The sequence below is a fragment of the Aotus nancymaae genome, unplaced genomic scaffold (assembly GCF_030222135.1).
Source record: "Aotus nancymaae isolate 86718 unplaced genomic scaffold, 86718_ANA_hifiasm-v0.15.2.pri h1tg000019l, whole genome shotgun sequence".
In the NCBI taxonomy this organism is placed as follows: Eukaryota; Metazoa; Chordata; class Mammalia; order Primates; family Aotidae; genus Aotus; species Aotus nancymaae.
This window is the reverse complement of record NW_026988431.1, coordinates 23,469,522-23,489,838: the sequence shown is the minus strand read 5'-3', so window position 1 is coordinate 23,489,838 and position 20,317 is coordinate 23,469,522. Positions and strand designations below refer to the sequence as shown.

Genomic DNA, 20,317 nt, shown 5'->3' with positions numbered 1-20,317 from the left:
TAGTCCAATCTCTCATTCATAATAAGGATACCCATCCATAAAATTTCTGATGGCTAGGAACTATTGAGCTTTTGCTCAAATATCAGGGTGAAAGCATGCTCACCTAATCCTAAACCATCTACTTTGCAAACTCTTTTTGATAGAGAAATTTTCAGACTTGCTGCTTCAAGACACGACCCCAAAATTCTTTCTACTGGGTGTTACCTAGCCTTCTAAAAAGACTGTTCTCTGCTCTAATCTAGTTATCCAAATACTCAAGTGATCCTAACACAAAACATAATGCTTGATATTAGCAGCTGCTTACTAAATATCTGCTCACTCAATAATGACGTGAATAGTTCTATTTTTAAAGAACCATTAAACTGGAAAAAATTAAAATAAAATTAATGAATTCAGGTAAAAAAGCATAAACTGAAGAAATTTTTAAAAGATGTATCAGCGTATTTAAATTTCCATTATTGCGAAAACTTAGAAATCTAAGAACATCTAGGTGAAGAGCCAAACTTCTGACCAACAAGAACAGAGTGGGCAGCAATCACGGGCAAAGAGGCCAATCATATGTGGGTCAGAAAATGGCTAGGATCAGTCAGGTAGCTGTGGAGACACCACCTTTCGTTCTGAAATGCAGATCCTGGGTATGGTGAGCTAGTCTCCCATTCTCTTGGGACTTTCTTCTAGAGTGTAGACCTTGGGAGGCAAGATGATCTATGACTATAGATTTGGTACAGGAAAATCAAACCTTTCTTCAGAGATCTTTAAATAGTTTTTAAAAATAGGGGTTGGGGGGAGATAATCATTGTTTCATGATAAAAAAAAAATAGTGAGACTATATACATTCATAATAAATGATTTGAATGCATGGCTACCAACCTTAAAAAACTCTTCCTATGTTTTATTTTGCCTCTCTTCCTTTTGCTTCTCTTCCTGCATTATCTCACCACCAGCAGAAAGCATTGGTCAGAGGTGCGAACGCAGTAAGGGGCAAGTGAAGAAGAGGATACAAGAAGGAGGGGTAAAAAATAATAAAGGACCGCACAGGCAGAAAGTCAAGGTGGTGGAGGGGAGTCAGGACAAAGCCTGTCAGACCAATCTGGGCAGCACTGCAGAGCAAGGAAGTGCTTCCTCTCTGCCATCAGCAATACAATCCACTGAAAAGGATAAATGGATAACTAATCACTTTTACTATCATTTTAAAACTGTATTTTCCACGAAGAGTGGGAGTGAAAAGTCAAAAATGAAAAAAATGACAGGAGTTGGCACTGTTATCACAAACACCAAGAGGCAGAGGCACTCTTCCTACCTAAAGGTGATCCAGGTAGAGAAAAGGGAGTTACTTACAGATGGCCTAAGCCAGAGTAAGACCAGAGTAAGAGGCGTTTGGCATATGGGGAGTGACGTCTCTACCAAAAAAAAAAAAAAAAAAACAAAAACAAAAAACTCTTCTGATTAATTTTCACTTTGAGAAAGTGATATTATTCATCATATTACTTAGATGCACTTAATAAATATGTAGGAAGCATTTCCTATGCAACAGGCACTGTTTTAAGTGATTTGCAAATATAAGAACTCCACATGGCACCTATAAAGGCAGTACTCTTGATCTGATTTTAGCTTAACTTTTCTGTTACTTTTCATTGAATAGGAGACAAGATGAAATTCTTGGTTGCAATGAATGAAGAGTTTAGCAACTGAAAGAATAGGTATAGAAAACATACATAATGAACATTACATTTCTCTGCATATTTCTTGTTTTAAAACAAAATCCTATTAATTACAAACTGGTAATTCAAATGAACTAAACCTGTAATATATACCAAGCAACAACAGAATAAAATTCTGTCCATTAAAACATATTTGTAGCTCTGTACCTTTCCCCACAACCCACTCCAGTTGGAGAAATTTATCATCTTTAACCTGGTTAGCTAGAGAAACTAGATCTCTGGTTATTTCCAGTGTCACTGCCTGGGCTAAATTCTGATAGTGTCCACAATGTTCACTGTTCTTAATAGCATTATTTTTAATTGTTTAGGTCCCTCCCATTGACATAATTAGGTCAGAGGTTCTCATTAATAAAAGCTGAATCTACTCAGCATAGTGCAATCTCTCAGCTTATAACCCATTCTTTTTATCTCAGTCCCACTCATTTTGTTATAGTTTCTGATGTCTCTTAGAGCTTATATTTATTAAAATGATTATAATCCTGAATTAAAATGTTTTAAAAGGTATATTTTCTCTAACAAATTCCATGTAGTACAATATTTAATTTTAATTAAAATATTAAAATATTTTTTAACCTATGATTTTTTAAACCTTACATACCATTTACAATTTAAGTCATAATCAGAACCTTTGAAGGTGGTACACTGGTATAAAAAATCTATAAAAATCATACAAAATATCTAACAATGACTGGTGTAAAATGAAAATAAAAGCATTTTTATTAGAGAAAGCAAATTTTAATGAAAAATTTTTAGAAACAAAAACTTACTATATTATTCTAACAAATTTTTTTCTGCATTTAAATTGTTACAAATCTATTTTAAACTATAAAAATAAGAAATTTGAGGGAATAAAGAAACACATAAAGAATCAAAAGTAGTCAAAAGCAAAAAGCAGCAGCAAAAAGCAATATGTTCCACCAGTATTTCATCTGTATCTCCAATTAGTGAAAGAGAAAGTTTTTTTTAGGGCTGAAGAATTTTTTTTTTTTGGCTGAAGAAATTTTTTTTGTTGGCTGAAGAATTCTTATCTTTTATAATAGAGTGTAATAAATGACTATTTTTCTTAATTGATTCAGCAGTCTTTTGTCAAAGCATCTTATGACATTATGAAAAGTTCTTTTCACTAAGCAAGTTCCATCACTTTTCTTACATTTAGGTCAGAAAAGAAGTAATAGTGAGAAGACAGGATTCCATCTTGCTATTGTGGGTCAGATAAAATTATAGTGGTAAAACTCTGTACTTAAAATAGTTTTACAAAAGCCAGAAAAATATCTTAGAATTGTCACACAAGATGCATACTGGTGATCTCAAATATCTTAAAAGCTAGTCAGGAGACACTTATCTAGAAAAGTTGCCTTTACAGGCATGTTTGAAGTCCTCATTGTTTCCATAAAAAGTTTGACATATATTAAGCAGTCTCTCAAGATCAAAAAGGAGGGTAGAAACTTAAGTCTGGTCACAGACCTATCAAAGACACAAAATGTAAGCACTAGTATAAGTGATACAGGTTAGCTTAATTACCAAGTATACTTAATAATGGAATATGATATCATACATAAATTACCATATGGCAAGAGAAAAGAGCTTATTAGAGCAATTAGCTCTAGATATTCAATTTGCCTCTGGGTTACTTGGTTATTGAAAGAGTTGGAGAATAGAAAAACAGAGACCCATGAAATAAAAAAATCCAAGGATAAGAAATGGAGGAGAGAAATCTGAATATTAAAGATTAACTTAATTTTAGGACTTTTTACCCACATTTAACTATTATTTCCTAGTAAGTCCTGAAAAGTTCTCCTTCAAGCTTTAGAATCTACAGTTTTGATTGGAGGGTAGAAATGACTTTCCTTCCAATCTAAATGTATTCTGCTAACTAATAGACCGGAAGGCAATGTCAGTTTTAAAGTATTATCACTGTTATTAAACCACATAGCTTAAAGAAGGCATTCCTTTGTTTTACTGTGATTTAAAAACGACTGTGACTAAATATATTTCTGGGAAAGTTTTATTTTTCCTGACCCTTGTTAGATGGTATTTTGTAATTATAAAGTTTTGGGGTAATATTAAATATTTGTTTTTCCTGTATACACATTCCAAGAATCACAACAACTGTAAAGTCACAGTTTTATCAGGTCTTCTTAGAGAATGCTTATATAAGCTGAAGTTGATCAAATCTGGTTAGTGATTTTAATACCGGGATTGGCAGAGTGTTGTGTTGTTTAAGATATACAACAAAAAGAAAGGATTTTTAGTACCTTTTTATATATATACACCTGGAATGGCATATATAGCTGAGGTGAGGGTATGTTTATTATGAACTATTTTGGCCTATCAGTTTTCAGCACATCAATATTTCTCAGGTATCTAGCATATTTTGTGTTTCAATCACCATTATTCTTATTTAGAAATATACATTTTTAAAACTATGAATTTAATCACTTATTTACAAAAATTTAGAAACTATATTACACATGGTAATCTTTAATGAACTGTTCTAATAAATACAAATTTAAAAATAAATTTTCAGCTGCAGAGTTAAAAATAATGATACAAATTTCTTTATGTTATATATTTGGAAGCATTTTAAAACTCATTGTAAATACTTCTCATTAGAAGCTAAGTATTTTGGAAGTATTAAAGCTATTCAAATAGGCTGAATAAATATGACATCACTTGTTTTTTGGTTGTTTTTATTAGTCCCACATATTTACTGGGTTCCAAAACACCAGTTAAACAAGCCATTTAACTGAAACAAATTTCAAACTGTGTGCAGCATTTTTGGAAGGAACAAAAAGAGACATCCTGGTCTATGTTAAAAACTGTATTTCTAAAAATATATGTGATAGTCCCTTGGCTAGAGCATACCAAGATCATACTGGAAATTACTGGCTTCTCAAACCTCCTATGTCCATTATATTTAAAAGGTTCACAATCAAGTCTCTATATAACTATTCAGGTGACTGGAATGATACTTCCTGTGTGCGAAAAGAACCAGTAAACAAAAACATGAAAGCAAAAGCTGAGTTGCCTATCATAAATATATTTTTTTAACTGTGCTATTTGCATTGGGTAAGAATACTGAATGTTTCATTATTAATCCCACATAGATTCCAAAATTTAAAAATTTACAATTATAGCTGGAGATACACCAAGCAAAGAGGAAAAAAAGCAAAAATACTGAAAACCTAACCAACATTATCAACCAATTAGATCTGACATTTATAGAACATTCCATTGAGCAACAGTAGAATAAACAATCTTTTCATGTGCATAAGAAATATGCATCAAGCTACACCATATTTAGGGCTAAAAAACAGGCTTTTAAAAAATGATACAAAAATCATGTTCTTGGATCATAATGGAATTTAATAATAAATTTTTAAAAGATAACTGAATAATCCCCCAATATCTGGAAATGAAGCAACACACATCTAAATAACCCATGGTACAAAAAGGAAGCCTTAAAGAAAAATTTAAAATATCTTGAGCTGAAGAAAAATAAAAATATACCAATCAAAGTTTTAGGGATGAAACTAAACCAGTGCTTAGGAAGTAACTTTTAGCAATAAGAACATATATAAAAAGAAGAAAGGTCTGAAGTCAATAATCTTTGGATTTTTTACTTTAGTCATGGATTTTACATACCAAACTTCAAGGCTATTGTATGACTACGAAGAATTGAATGTTTTATGAATATACAAGGATATTCTCTATTTCTTTCAACGCTTTTACTTTGAAGTATATTCTCTTGATATTAAAGTTGCTCCTCCTACCTTAAACAACTTGAAAGAGAAGAGGAAAATAAACCCAAGGTAAGTAAAAGGATAAGAGCTGCAACTAATGACACTAAAAATAGAAAGAAAGAAAGAAGAGAGAGGGAGATAAAATTAATCAAACCTAAAACTGGTTCTCTGAAATGATCCATTTTATTGATAAACTTGTAGCCAGATAAAACTAACTGATCTTCAACAAAGGTGTAAATGCAATTCAATGGAGAAATGATAGTCTTTCCACAAATGGTTCTGAAATAATTGGATAGTCATATTTTAAGAAGAAAAAAGTTGATCAATACCTTTTACTTTAAATAAAAATTAAGTCAAAATAAATCACAGACCTAAATATAATATATAAATGAAACATAAAACATAATGTGTATAACTTGGATTAGATGGAGAGTTCTTATATGTAACACCAAAAACAATCTCCATTAAAGAAACAGTTGATAAATTAGGTTGCAACAAAATTAAGTGTTTGCTCTATTAAAGACACTTATGAGAAATGAAATGACAAGTTTCAGATTGGGAGATATTTGCAAATGCAAATCTTGAATCTGACAATGGACTTGTATCCAGAATACATTAAAAAACTGTCAATACTCAATACCAAGAAAATAACCCCAATTTATTCAAAAAGAGCAAAAGATGCAAGACACATAGATGGATACTTTTTCCTTTTTCTTTTTTGAGTCTCACTCTGCCGTCCAGGCTGGAGTGCAATGGCACCATCTCAGCTCACTGCAACCTCCACCTCCTGGGTTTAAGAGATTCTCATGCCTCAGGCTTCCAAGTAGCTGGGATTACAGGCGTGTGTCAAATCACATGGCTAATTTCTGTATGTTTAATAAAGACAGGGTTTTGCCATGTTGGCCAGACTTGTCTTGAACTCTTGGCCTCAAGTGATCTGCCTACCTCAGCCTCCCAAAGTGATGGGATTATAGGCATGAGCCACTGCACAAGGCCCTGACATTATTTTAATTAAACTTTGTATTTTCAGATAATTGTATGTTAACATGCAGTTGTAAAAAATAATACAAAGAGCTCCTCAGTACCCAGTACCTTCCCCCAATGCTAACATCCTGCAAAACTATAGTGCAATGTCAGTACCATGATATGGACACTGATACAGTTAAAACAGAAATCTTCCATTACCACAAGGATTGTTCTTGTCCCCTTTTATAGCCATATTCATTTCCTTTCTCCCTTTTTTTTTTCCTGTCAGTCCTGCTAGCATCTGTCAATTTAACTGACCTTTTCAAAGAAATAGCTTATTTCATTTATTTTCTCTACTATTATTGTTTTCAATTATATTAGTTTTAACTTGTACTTATTATTTCCTGCCCTCTGCTTTTGAGTTTATTTTACTTTTCTTTTTTCCATGTTCTTGGCATAATATTTCCCCTATTATTATTTCCCCAATTAATGGAAATGTATTTCTCATTTCATGTCATAAAAAACACTGTGATAAACATATTTATACACAGACTATTATTCTACTGATGCACTTAATATGTTTATATGCTTAAAAGTAAGAGTTAAAGAACCCAATTGGTCAGAATTGCCTCCTAAATGATGATACCAATATTGAGGACAATTTTCTCTAATCTTTATCAATCTAAATGAAAATCATATTATGCTATTTAATTTGTATTTCTTTCCTTTTTTTTTTTTTTTTTTTTTTAGAGAAAAGGTCTACTCCCAAGTCGCTGGAACTACAAGTATACACCACCATGCCTGGCTAATTTTTTCTTTCTCTGTCTCTCTCTACCAAATTTTTTTGGTAGAGACAGGGTCTGGCAACCTTGTCCAGCCTGATCTCGAACTCCTGGCCTCAAGATATCTTCCCGCCACAACCTCTCAAAGTGCTGGGATTATAAGCATGGAGCCACCTAATTTCTGTTTCCTTAAATGTTTGAATAGCTGAAAATTTTCACTATATGTGCTGGCCATTGTTAATTTTTCCCTAAAATTTGTTGGTTCATTCTACTTTTCTATTTAATGGATTAGTAGTTTCTTACCAAATTTAGGACTCTTTACATATAAAAAAATAAATATTTGTATTTTATTCTTTATATTATTTTTGTAAGTTAAAAATTTTAAACCAATTTAAAAACCATAGGGACAAATTGGCATTGAATTTTATTGGACTGATTTTTTTCTTAATTTAACAGAGTTCAATAGACCAAAGAACAATATAAGAATCAGGTAGCACCACCACCCCCAACCCTGGAATAAAATTTTGAGGTAGTCAAACTTCCAGCTTACCCTCTAGAATGTCTTTCACTGATATTCTTACAAAATTTATCATCATGGGAAGATAGGCTATCCATGTATGTTTTCTACTAATTATTTAGAGTTGTAACTGTTTCATTCTTATTACTTGGTGTTTCTTAAAATAGCAACAAAATTTTCACCATATCGTATTTTGAATAATCAGATCCTTGTATTACTGGTTTGTGATCTATATTTCTCTTTTTCTTTCCTTCCCATTCATCCATCCACTCACGTACTGAAGAATTATTTGCTAAATGTTTACTACATGTGAGGTTCAGTTTAGGGAGGCATTTGAGATATATTAATGAGTAAGACAGACAAATTCCTTACTGTCATGGATTCTACATACCATAATTCAAGGCTATTGCATGTCTACAAAGAATTGAATGTTTTATGAATATATAAGGATATTTGCTATTTCTTTCAATGCTTTTACTTTGAAGTATATTCTCTTGATATTACAGTTGCTGTCCCTGTAATCCTTTTACCAAGCTATCTATATTTTAGCTGCCTCTTCTAAGAAGCATATAGTTGGATATTATCTTTAAAGCCAGTCAAGAATTTCTGCCTTTCATTAGGTAAGTTTAAAGCATTTATGTACAGTACCATAACTAATGTTTGATAGTTTTGTCATCTTCTTTTATGCTTCCTTTGTAAATAACCTTGTTTTCTTTCGTTATTCTTATTGCTACTTCTTATTATGTCTTATTATGAGCCAGGAATTTTGCACTGAGCACATAAAAATTAATTAACAATGAACATTTATTGAGTGCTTACAATGTGCCAGGTATTGTACTCTACATGGTTTTTCTCATTTAATCATCACAATTCTATTGTGTAGACATCTTTTATGAGCATTTTTAAAAACATTTACTTAGTGATTAGAAATATCAATAATATATTTCATGTGTACTGATGAATTATGTAAACATCTGTACTTCCTTCCCTCTTTATTCACTAGAATTAAGTACATTTAAGATACAGATGATGATTTAAATTATTTTCACTGCTATTGACATGATTATTTTTGACAATTGCTTTCAGTTATTTAGACTTAATCGTATCTTAGTGGTTACATTGCTTTTCAGTAGTCCTCTTGCTTGAATTATTGATTTTTGTTCACCTCTTAGTGGGAAAAGTGTATTTTCATCTAGAAAGGCATATAGATGATGGTACCTTTCCTAAGCAAGTGTATGCATAACTCAGCTTTCCTCTTGCTTGAATTATTGATTTTTGTTCACCTCTCGGTGGGAAAAGTGTATTTTCATCTAGAAAGGCATATGGATGATGGTACCTTTCCTAAGCAAGTGTATGCGTAACTCAGCACAACCTTTCTTTCTTGCCCGTTTGCTATGCTAAAATAAAATACATGGTCACTTTGTCAGTAAAGGTTGTTTTTCCCACTTCATCAATTAACTCTTTAGGTCAAGTTTAAGACTGAAGTAGCAGATCCCCATCCCGAAGCTTCCTTATATTTTTATCTAGCAGTCTGACTTAAATAAGGCCAAAACTGGACTTCAACAAGGAAATTTAAGCCTTAGACTATGGCTTGTTATTTTATGCTGCTGGCACATCCTAAATGAAAGATTTGGAGCTCATTTTACTGCTGATTTGGGGCATGGCTGTGGACCTCAGGCTCTCCAGTGCCCTTGGTTTTCTATTTCTTCCTTAAAAGGCTGGCTTCTAATCAGTACTAACAACACCCCTCTGATTCTGGGCCTTGTTCCTAGCCTGGGTCTTTGGTGTCTGGTAAGCTGAATTTGGCTCATGGTCCAATGTGACACATAAATCCTTCGGTGCCTCAGCTTTCTACCACACTTATAGTCTTAGTCAAATTAAACTGTGAATATAAGCTCAAGAGTTCAAAGCCTGGCTCAGCTTCTTGTTAGCTATTTAAATAAGCCTTTATAATAATTCATTTCCTCATCAACAAAATGGGGATAATAACAGTACCTATTCCTATACCTTATTAGGTTAAATAAGATAAAGGCTTTTGGCCAGGTCTGGTAGCTCACACCTGTAATCTCAGCACTTTGGGAGGCCAAGGCAGGCAGATCACCTGAGCTTAGGAATTCAAGACCAACCTAGGAAACATGGTGAAACCGTGTCTTTACCAAAAATACAAAAAATTAGCTGGGCATGGTGACAGTTGCCTGTGGTCCCAGCTACTCGGGAGGCTGAAGTGGGAGGATCCCTTGAGCCTGGGAGGTGGAGGCTGCAGTGAGTTGAGACCATACCACTGCACTCCAGCCTGGATGACAGAGTGAGACCCCCCCCCTCCCAAAAATAAAAAAAAAAGGGCCGGGCGCAGTGGCTCATGCCTGTAATACTAACACTTTGGGAGGCCAAGGTGGGTGGATCATTTGAGGTCAGGAGTTCAAGACCAGCCTGGTCATCATGGTGAAATCCCATCTTCAAAAAAAAATAAAAAATAAAAAAAAATAAAAATAATTAAAAAAAGATAAAGCCTTTTAGAACAATGCCTAGCCCTTATGAAATAATAAATATAATAAATTATGAATCATTATTTCAAATATTTAATTATTCTTCCCCATAATTCTTTTTTTTTTTTTTTTTCTTTTTTTTTTTTGAGGTGGAGTTTCGCTCGTTACCCAGGCTGGAGTGCAATGGCGCGATCTCGGCTCACCGCAACCTCCGCCTCCTGGGTTCAGGCAATTCTCCTGCCTCAGCCTCCTGAGTAGCTGGGATTACAGGCACGCGCCACCATGCCCAGCTAATTTTTTGTATTAGTAGAGACGGGGTTTCACCATGTTGACCAGGACGGTCTCGATCTCTTGACCTCGTGATCCACCCGTCTCGGCCTCCCAAAGTGCTGGGATTACAGGCTTGAGCCACCGCGCCCGGCCTCTTCCCCATAATTCTTAATCAGTGAAAATTCTTCATGTAGAAGGAGAAAAACCCCAACTTTCTGAAAAAGAGTAATTATGGGAAAATATTCAGCAGTGTATGAAAACAAGCTATCATTGGATCATCACTTTCTAATCCTTCATATTTCATGTATTATGTTTAATGTATGATATAAAGCTCATTGAAAAGAAAGTAATATTTCAATCATTAACTGTTGTTCAGCAAGTTCTTAAACTGTTGAGAGATGTAATTTTTAAGGTGAATAATTACACTGACTTCTGATGACTGAGAATTACTTTATCAATATGTTTATACTTCAAATATAGATTTTTTAAAAACTTGACATTCAACATAATTACACTGTGATGTGTTAGAACCAATATACTATGACATATTTTAAAATTATATCAAAAATTTGGCAGATTACTCATCAATAACCAAGAATCTCCCCAATTAAATTACAATAAACTGCACAGCAAAACAACTGCTAATCCAGATAATAGAAAATAGACATGGAAGATGTATAATAAGCATTTGGGGGATATGGAATTTATCCCATGAGTGTTGTAAAGAGCTCATAATTTAACAGTGCCAAAGCCCAAGCGTGTTATGAGGGTCTTTCCTCAAAAGTGACATTAATTGCATATCCCACAGATGCCTATTATGTACTCTATTTATATCAAAGTATGAAATGTAGCAAAAAATTTACAGATTCAATATATTTAAAGTTGATAATAAAACAGTTATTCTAACTTAACCAAAACTGTTAAACTTCAAATTTTAGTCTCTTTATAAAAAAAGAATATTGTAGTAGTATTGAATCTCTACATAAATCTGCTCTAATTTAGTCTTTTGAATTCACAACACGATGTGTGATCAGTGATAGAATCATAACACAAATATTTTAGATGCTTTTGCACAAACATAATTCCCAAGTGATAAAATCACACAATCTTATGCTCATACTAACAAATAACACAAAAATGACTCTTAAAAAAACTGCCTTGGAAAGCTGGAAATGATGCAGTCAACATTTTATTTTGGAAATTGGTCAGTATGTATTAACAGGTTTATAGAACCTGATTTTTTAAAGTCCAATACCAATCAATAATTGGCAAACAAAAGACAACTCAAGAAGTTTATTAGGCTGGGCACAGTGGCTCACACCTGTAATCCCAGCACTTTGGGAAGCCCAGGTGGGCAGATCACTGGAGGTCAGGAGTTTGAAACCAGCCTGTCCAACGTAGTGAAACCCCATCTCTACTGAAAATACAAAAATTAGCCAGGTGTTGTGGTAGGCACCTATTATCCTAGCTACTTAGAAGGCTGAGGCAGGAGGACTGCTTGAACCCAGGAGGCAGAAGCTGCAGTGAGTCAAGATTGTGCCACTGCACACCAGCCTGGGCAACAGAGCAAAACTCCAGCTCAAAAAAAAAAAGATGTTAATTATTTATTTCAATTATAGTAAGAGAAACTTCATTCTATGTGGGACAGAAGGAATTTTCATAAAATTAATGAAAAACAGTATAAATTACCTTTAGGATATATTATTTTATAAAATCATTTATGTTGAACATTTAATTGCAGATTAATTTTACTTAACCTAAAATACAGGCAGTAAATTGATTTAACATTTGCTAACAAAAAAAATATTTAATTATCCAGAAGATAATACAGCTAAATATATAAATAACATTAAATAAACCAGCTATTACATACTAGTCAAGATTTCATATGGACTTATATGTCAAGATAAATGTCATCAATTTATGTAATATTAAGATAATCCAATATAAAATAAGATTACCCAATTTTAGTGCAATTAATATTTTTATACTATTCATTAATTCTAATTTTGTTAAGTACATGTATTAGCAAAATGTAGCAAATGTGGATACTTATGGCACATCTCCCACCTCAGGAGATATTAACATATATTCTCTTGGAAGAACTGGTTTTAAAAATAATTGCAAAATTTTTCTTAATGACAATTATGACCATAATACAGACTAGATTTAAGTAATTTGATGTCCCATGCAACTGTTAAAACTTTTGACTAAAATCAGGAATCTAGACTCTACATGGGGCTTAATTTAATCTTACTAACACTTTTCCCCTATGTAAGTATATATTTATGATTTACTCCTCTTTCCATATAAGCTGTTGGTATTGATAACATTTGCCATTGACTCATTCATTATTGACAGTTTTACTATAATTTCTAATAGTTTACTTTTATTTATTTTTATTTTCTATTTTTTAATTTAAAATTTTTTCACTTTTACTGTAAATTGTAATTTTCTTGAATTATTTTACTTTACAAGAAAGTATTTGTTTTGTTTGAAAACCAAAATTCTATAAAATATCTGGCATGTAGAAACACACTTTAGATGACACAACTATGAATTATTATGTAATCTGAGAAAGCAGTTTCATAAACTAAAAATTGATTATTTTACATCTGCCCCTTGGTGATATTTACTGAAACCACTGACTATATTTTCAAGTATTAATTTTGAATGTAAAACTCAATTAACAACTTTCTAACAATAGAAATAAGCAGTAGCACAGCAATTAGTTGGATTAATATATTTGCGTGATACAGAACAAGATATTTTAATTCATTTCTATAAAATATAAAACTTCAGTATTTATTAAATTCTAGAACGTAAGATTATTGTGCCAAACTATATGATCATTTATAAAAATTTACTCCCAACTTCTATAGCATCACTTTAGAAAGCACTGGTCCAAAAGACGGCTATTTTAAGTTTCCAGGTAAGAGAAGTACATAGACTTTAGTGAAAAGAAAAAAAAAGTCAGAGTTGGAAGGGCTAATGATTTACACAGGACATCATATTCACATAGCCATGATATTCTAATTAAGTAATGGTAATGACAAATAACGATAATAAAAGCACGTCAAAACATATATTAAATGTATACTACACACTGAGCACTATGCTTTTTGTATATTATGATTTAATTCTCACAGGCACCATATGAAGTAGGTACCATTATTTTTAATTTCCATTTCACAGATGAAAAAACAAAGGCTGTTTTATTTCAGGGGCTATGCTTCTAACAGCAGTATTATTATTATCATTATTGCTATTGTTATTACTGGAGATGGGGGTCTTGCTATGTTGCCCAGGCTGGACTTGAACTCCTGGGCTCAAGCAATCCTCCTGCCTCAGACTCCTGAGTAGGGTGGGATTACAGGCATGTGCTACCATGCCTGGTTTATAGTATTTTTTGACCTAAGGTTTCTAACAGTCATTAATAGAAAATATACAGATAGTTAGTATAGATGGCAGTACAGCTTAGGGATATAAGAAAATTCAAACACTTTGGCCTTTCATGTGCTCCATAAACAGTAGTAACAAAACCAAATTAATATGTGAAATAGGTAAATAAAATCCTTGCACTATAAAATGTAATACAGGCCAATTAAGACCATGAGTGATCTATCCTTCAAAGATTAAAAAAATACATATTTAAAAAAATAATATCAATGCGATTCTATTAAAAATAATGAGCTAAATGAGGCAACTATGATTATTGTAAGTCCTGGTATTTTCAGTATTGCTGATAACGTTGGAAAGATTAAGAGCAATTATGCCATGGATCATGCAATTTTAATGGGAAGGTACTGATCAAGATGTCAAAGAAATTCTATAAATTACTATGATAAAGATAAAACTAACCCCTGAAACTAACTGAAGGAAACTAACGTCTGAAAATGAAACACAAACACCCCGGTTATAAACTATTGCACCCAAGCCTATACCATCACCACTGCAACATAACGTAACAGTTTAGGCAAAAAGGCAAAAAAATTATAAAGCATTTCAAAGAAATGATAAACATGTTCAACATCAATTTCTTTCCCTAATATTTAAAACCAATTTCTGGACCTTAGCAAGAAATTTCTGAGGGTGTAAAATGTGCTTTTGTATTTGAGTATACCAATTCTTTGACTGTACATTGGAGAGGAATATAAAATTTAACTCCTGACATTATTACTAGCTATTTCAAAATAAATTTTTATGTCTAATCACAAACATATTAGACTTTAAAGTGTGCATAGTAATTCATTAATAACCTACATTGCTGCCCAATACCATGTCTCATGCAATTTTCTCATTTCTACTGGGAATAATGAAGCTGCTCTCAATGATGAGGTCAAGATAAGAGAAAGGAAAACAGGCAGCATTAAAACAGAAAAGCAGACTTCTTCAGTCACAGTTCAGGGCTTTCTGAGAAGAGAAACAGCTGAAAGTTATTATTTGTGAAAGACTATGTGTAAAATGAGAACATAAATAAAACACTCATTTATTCTCTTTTCTGGGTTAAATAAACAGCCTCTGCTTTAGGTGATTTTTTTGAGATGCTTTGCAATTCAAATAATAAATTCACATTTACTGAGCATCTACTATGTACAGCTCAATAAAAAACTGTCTCAATTTTGCATGTTCTACCTAATAGAGAGTCAAGCTTTACATAGAATATCTACCAAGAAACTGCCTAGCACTAGATATCAATGATCTATTATTTAAATATAAAGAACCCTTTTGTCTATAGCACTACATAGATAATTCATATTTACTAAAATCACATTTTTCTAATTTGCATACACACTTTATAAGCCACTGAAAACACACATGCACACACGCACACATCCCTAAGGAGTGACCATCTCCCTGTTCTGCTCTGACATGTTACAGAAGTTATATGCTGAAGAAAATACATAATGGTCCCTGAGAGAGGCATCGATCTTACTTATAGGAATCTACTTCTCAGGGTAGAGCAAACGACGATATAATAAAAAGAACACGAACATCTTATACTATTGTTAGGATTTGGGGCTAGCTCCATGCATGTATGACTCATGCAACTTCTTGGAATGTAACCTGAGAAAGCAGTTTAATGATTTGCTGTTACCAGCTTGAAATTCTTACTAATTTTTTCAAAGGGGCCCTACATCTTTCTTTTGGACTTGGCTCTGCAAATTATGTAGCCAATCCTAAATAATTATAGTTTTGAGTTATGATTTCACTGGGCAATATATGTAAACTAAATCTGAGCCTTAGCTTCTTCATCTCTAATAGAGGAATAATACCCAATTTACAGGGTTGGTATTACAGGGAGTATTAGATGAGATACCATACACAGGTGAAAGTAATAAACATTGAGCATGCACATAGAAACACAAAAGAGATGTGAAATAAAATGGAGCTGGAACAGTTGCTATTTTCACTTTTAAGGATCCGAGACACATAGAAACTAACATATCACTAGAAACTACTATATAGTTAGATGTAGTTGCAATTTAAACTTTAGGCTAGGTGCAATGGCTCATACCTGTAATCCCAGCCCTTTGGGAGGCAGAGGCAAGTTCAGGAGTTCAGGGGGAGCTCGGCCAACATGGTGAAACTCCCATGTACCAAAAATATAAAACTTAGCTGGGCGCGGTGGCATGTGTCTGTGGTATCAGCTACTTGGTAGGCAGAGGTGGGAGATTCACTTGCGCCCAAGGGGCAGAGGCTGCAGTGGGCCAAGATCATACCATTGCACTCTGGCACAGTTGAAAGAGTGAGACTTTGTCTCAAAAAAAAAAAAAAAAACACCAAAAAACAAACAAAATTTTAATACTTACAATCCATATATCTGTGGTGCAATTTCTAGTCTGTTTAAGTGCATGTAAAGCTCAATATCATGCTTCTTCAGTAGATGATCCTGGATCTGGTTGACTTTAGTAACAATAGCAATTGTTGGCCCTAAATCTTGTGGTCTAGCAAAGGGAATAGGAGTCATCAGTGTTTCTCTCCCCTAAAAACAGAAAAATTGAACATGTATTATTTAAATATAAAATAAATATATGAATGTCATTCTTTATCCATGAAAGTTTAAACAAGAAGCCTTATTTTCTGCCTACCATTCATTCTTAAAAAAAGGTGATAGAGCCATGAAAGAATTAAAACAGGATGATGATAAAGGGATTCACTAGAAATGCTTTTTAGGAACATATTTATTCATTCATATATGCAAGTAATTAACATGAATGTTCAAAAGTCACATCTATTACGTTCCTTGATAAAATCAATGTCTTTCTTTGTGTTGTCTTAGCCACTTTTATAAAGCTGACTCAGCAATATCAATACAATTAGGTAAAACTAAGAACTGATAACCCTCACAGTTTAGTCACTGAGTTTTTCACATGCTGTGACTCAGTTATAAAATACAAAATGACCACTATAAGAAATGATCAGTGTTTATATGTGTTCAAATATTCTGCTCAAAATTTTGACGTTCATGTAAGTCTATGACTTCATCACATCACTTGCCAAGAACAAAAGGTTATTATTCCAATATAGAGTAGTTTGCCAAATACGCATACAGTAGCTTTTACCTTCAGCAACCCTTTTAGAATATAATATGTTGGTATATGAAGAAACATTTTATCACCTAGTGTAGGGGTCAACAAACTTACCCTGTAAAGAGCCAGAGAGTAAATATTTTACACTTTACAAGTCATACAGTCTGTGCTGCAACTCTGCCACTGTAATAACCATGCAGACACAGACAACAAGTAAACAAATAGAAATGGCTGTGTTACAAAACATTTTATTTAAGGGCATGGAAACTTAAATTTCATATTCTTTTCACATGTTACAAAATACTATTCATCTTTTGATAGTTTTCTAACCAATTAAAAATGTAAAAACCATTCTTAACTCTTAAGATGTACGAAAACAGACAGTAGGCCAAATTTGGCCTACAGGCAGTAGGATGCCAACCTCTGAGCTGGCCAAAGGCATGAAAAACATCAATTGCTTATTTCATTTCTTAAAAACTGTAATCAAGTGACTGAGTAAGAATGATTTCTAACCAGAATGCCATCAATTATACCAATATAAAAGAAATGAAACATACTGAAAACAATATGCCAAATATCTTTAACAGTATCCATAGCCAGAAGTATTTGTGATTTCTCCAATATTGTGTAATATAATGAGACAACCATAATGATCACTAAGATAGCATGTAGGTTAGTTTAAAAATATAGTTAACTCAGCAATTCCACTCCTAGGTATGCAATAAGAGAAATGAAAACATGTTCGTACAAATCTTGTATATAAACGTTCAAAGTTATTCACAATAGCCAAAAGTGACAATAGCCCAAATGTCTATCGACTGATGTATGAACAAACAAAATGTGGTATATCTATATAATGCAATATTATTCAGGCATAAAAAGAAATTTAATACTGGTAAATGCCACAACATGAACACTGAAAACATTATGCTAAGTGAAAGGAGTCAGTCATAAAAGGCAGTATGTTATGATTCCACTTATAATGAAATATCAGAATCAGCAAGTCCATAGAGACAGAAAGTATATTAGTGATGTCAGGGCCTGCAGGAATAGGGAAATGGAGACCAATTGTTAATGGACATGGAGTTTCCTTTTTGGGTGACCAAAAAATGTTTTGGAATTAGAGAGCAAGAATGTTTGCCTAACCCTGTAAATATATTAGAAACCACTAAAAGTTTAATAGGTACATGTTATGCTTTGTGAATTATATAAAAATTAAAAATATAGTTAAAAATAAGAATAAGAGAAATTAAGAGTAAAGGATATTGATGTTAAATGTATGAATTCAATAGCAACACACTGGTTAAAAGCAAAACAACCTATTTGATACAGGTTTCACCTATGCATTTCCACAATAATGTGTATACCAACTCACTAGGGTAGCAAGAGAAAGATTATAATAATTTTATAACTGAGCACTGATGCTGCTTAATATACACACACATAAAAATGCATTTATAGTGCTCGCTTCGGCAGCACATATACTAAAATTGGAATGATACAGAGAAGATTAGCATGGCCCCTGCGCAAGGATGACATGCAAATTCGTGAAGCGTTCCATATTTTTTAAGGAACGTAAAGGACCTCTTCAAAGAGAACTACAAATCACTGCTCAACGAAATAAGAGAGGACACAAACAGATGGAGAAACATTCCATGTTCATGGTTAGGAAGAATTAATATCGTGAAAATGGCCATACTGCCCAAAGTAATTTACAGATTCAACGCTATCCCCATCAAGCTACCAATGACCTTCCTCACAGAACTGGAAAAAACCACCTTAAACTTGATATGGAACCAAAAGAGAGCCCGCATAGCCAAGTCAATTCTAAGCAAAAAGAACAAAGCGGGAGGCATCACACTACCGGACATCAAACTCTACTACAAGGCTACAGTAATCAAAACAGCATGGTACTGGTACCAAAACAGAGATATAGACCAATGGAACAGAACAGAGGCCTCGGAGGCGACACAACATATCTACAACCACCCGATCTTTGACAATCCTGAAAAAAACAAGCAATGGGGAAAGGATTCCCTGTTCAATAAGTGGTGTTGGGAAAACTGGCTAGCCATATGCAGAAAGCAGAAACTCGACCCCTTCCTGACACCTTACACTAAAATTGACTCCAGATGGATTAAAAACTTAAACATAAGACCTAACACCATAAAAACACTAGAAGGACACCTAGGCAAAACCATTCAGGACATAGGCGTAGGCAAGGACTTTATGACCAAAACACCAAAAGCATTGGCAACAAAAGCCAAAATAGACAAATGTGACCTAATCAAACTCCACAGCTTCTGCACGGCAAAAGAAATAGTCAATTGAGTGAATCGGCAACCAACAGAATGGGAAAAAATTTTTGCAGCCTACCCGTCTGACAAAGGGCTGATATCCAGAATTTACAATGAGCTAAAAAAGATTTACAAGAAAAAAACAAACAAGCCCATTCAAAAATGGGCGAAGGATATGAACAGATACTTTACAAAAGAAGACATACATGAGGCCAACAAACATATGAAAAAATGCTCATCATCACTGGTCATTAGAGAAATGCAATTCAAAACTACATTGAGATACCATCTCACGCCAGTTAGAATGGCGATCATTAAAAAGTCTGGAGAAACACAGATGCTGGAGAGGATGTGGAGAACTAGGAACACTTTTACACTGTTGGTGGGAGTGTAAATTAGTTCAACCACTGTGGAAAACAGTGTGGCGATTCCTCAAGGACCTAGAAATAGAAATTCCATTTGACCCAGCAATCCCATTACTGGGCATATATCCAAAGGATTATAAATCGTTCTACTATAAGGACACATGCACACGAATGTTCATTGCAGCACAGTTAACACTAGCAAAGACCTGGAACCAACCCAAATGCCCATCGATGATAGACTGGACAGGAAAAATGTGGCACATATACACCATGGAATATTATGCAGCCATTAAAAACGAGAAGTTCACGTCCTTTGTAGGGACGTGGATGAACCTGGAAACCATCATTCTTAGCAAACTGACACAAGAACACAAAATCAAACACCACATGTTCTCACTCATAGGCAGGTGTTGAACAAGGAGAACACATGGACACAGGGAGGGGAGCACTATACACAGGGGTCTGTTGGCGGGGGACAGCGGGGGGGTGGGGAGTTGGGGAGGGATAGTATGGGGAGAAATGCCAGATATAGGTGAAGGGGAGGGAGGCAGCAAATCACACTGCCACGTATGCACCTACGCAACAACCTTGCATGTTTTTCACATGTACCCCAAAACCTAAAATGCAACAAAAAAAA

General features: G+C 33.7%; 1 protein-coding gene and 1 non-coding gene across 2 annotated transcripts in view; one reads left to right on the top strand and one right to left on the bottom strand.

Moving 5' to 3' along the window:
* Nucleotides 1-20,317, bottom strand: part of TBC1D5 (TBC1 domain family member 5) — a 561,805-nt gene that overhangs the window by 195,844 nt on the left and 345,644 nt on the right. Inside the window, exon 13 of the mRNA XM_012466733.2 lies at nt 16,299-16,471. Within this exon, the coding sequence (XP_012322156.2) occupies nt 16,299-16,471 (173 nt within the window). The remainder of the gene's footprint in view (nt 1-16,298; nt 16,472-20,317) is intronic.
* On the top strand, nt 18,479-18,585 carry LOC135276012 (U6 spliceosomal RNA). The gene has a single exon (XR_010343579.1). It is a non-coding gene; the product is annotated as a U6 spliceosomal RNA (small nuclear RNA).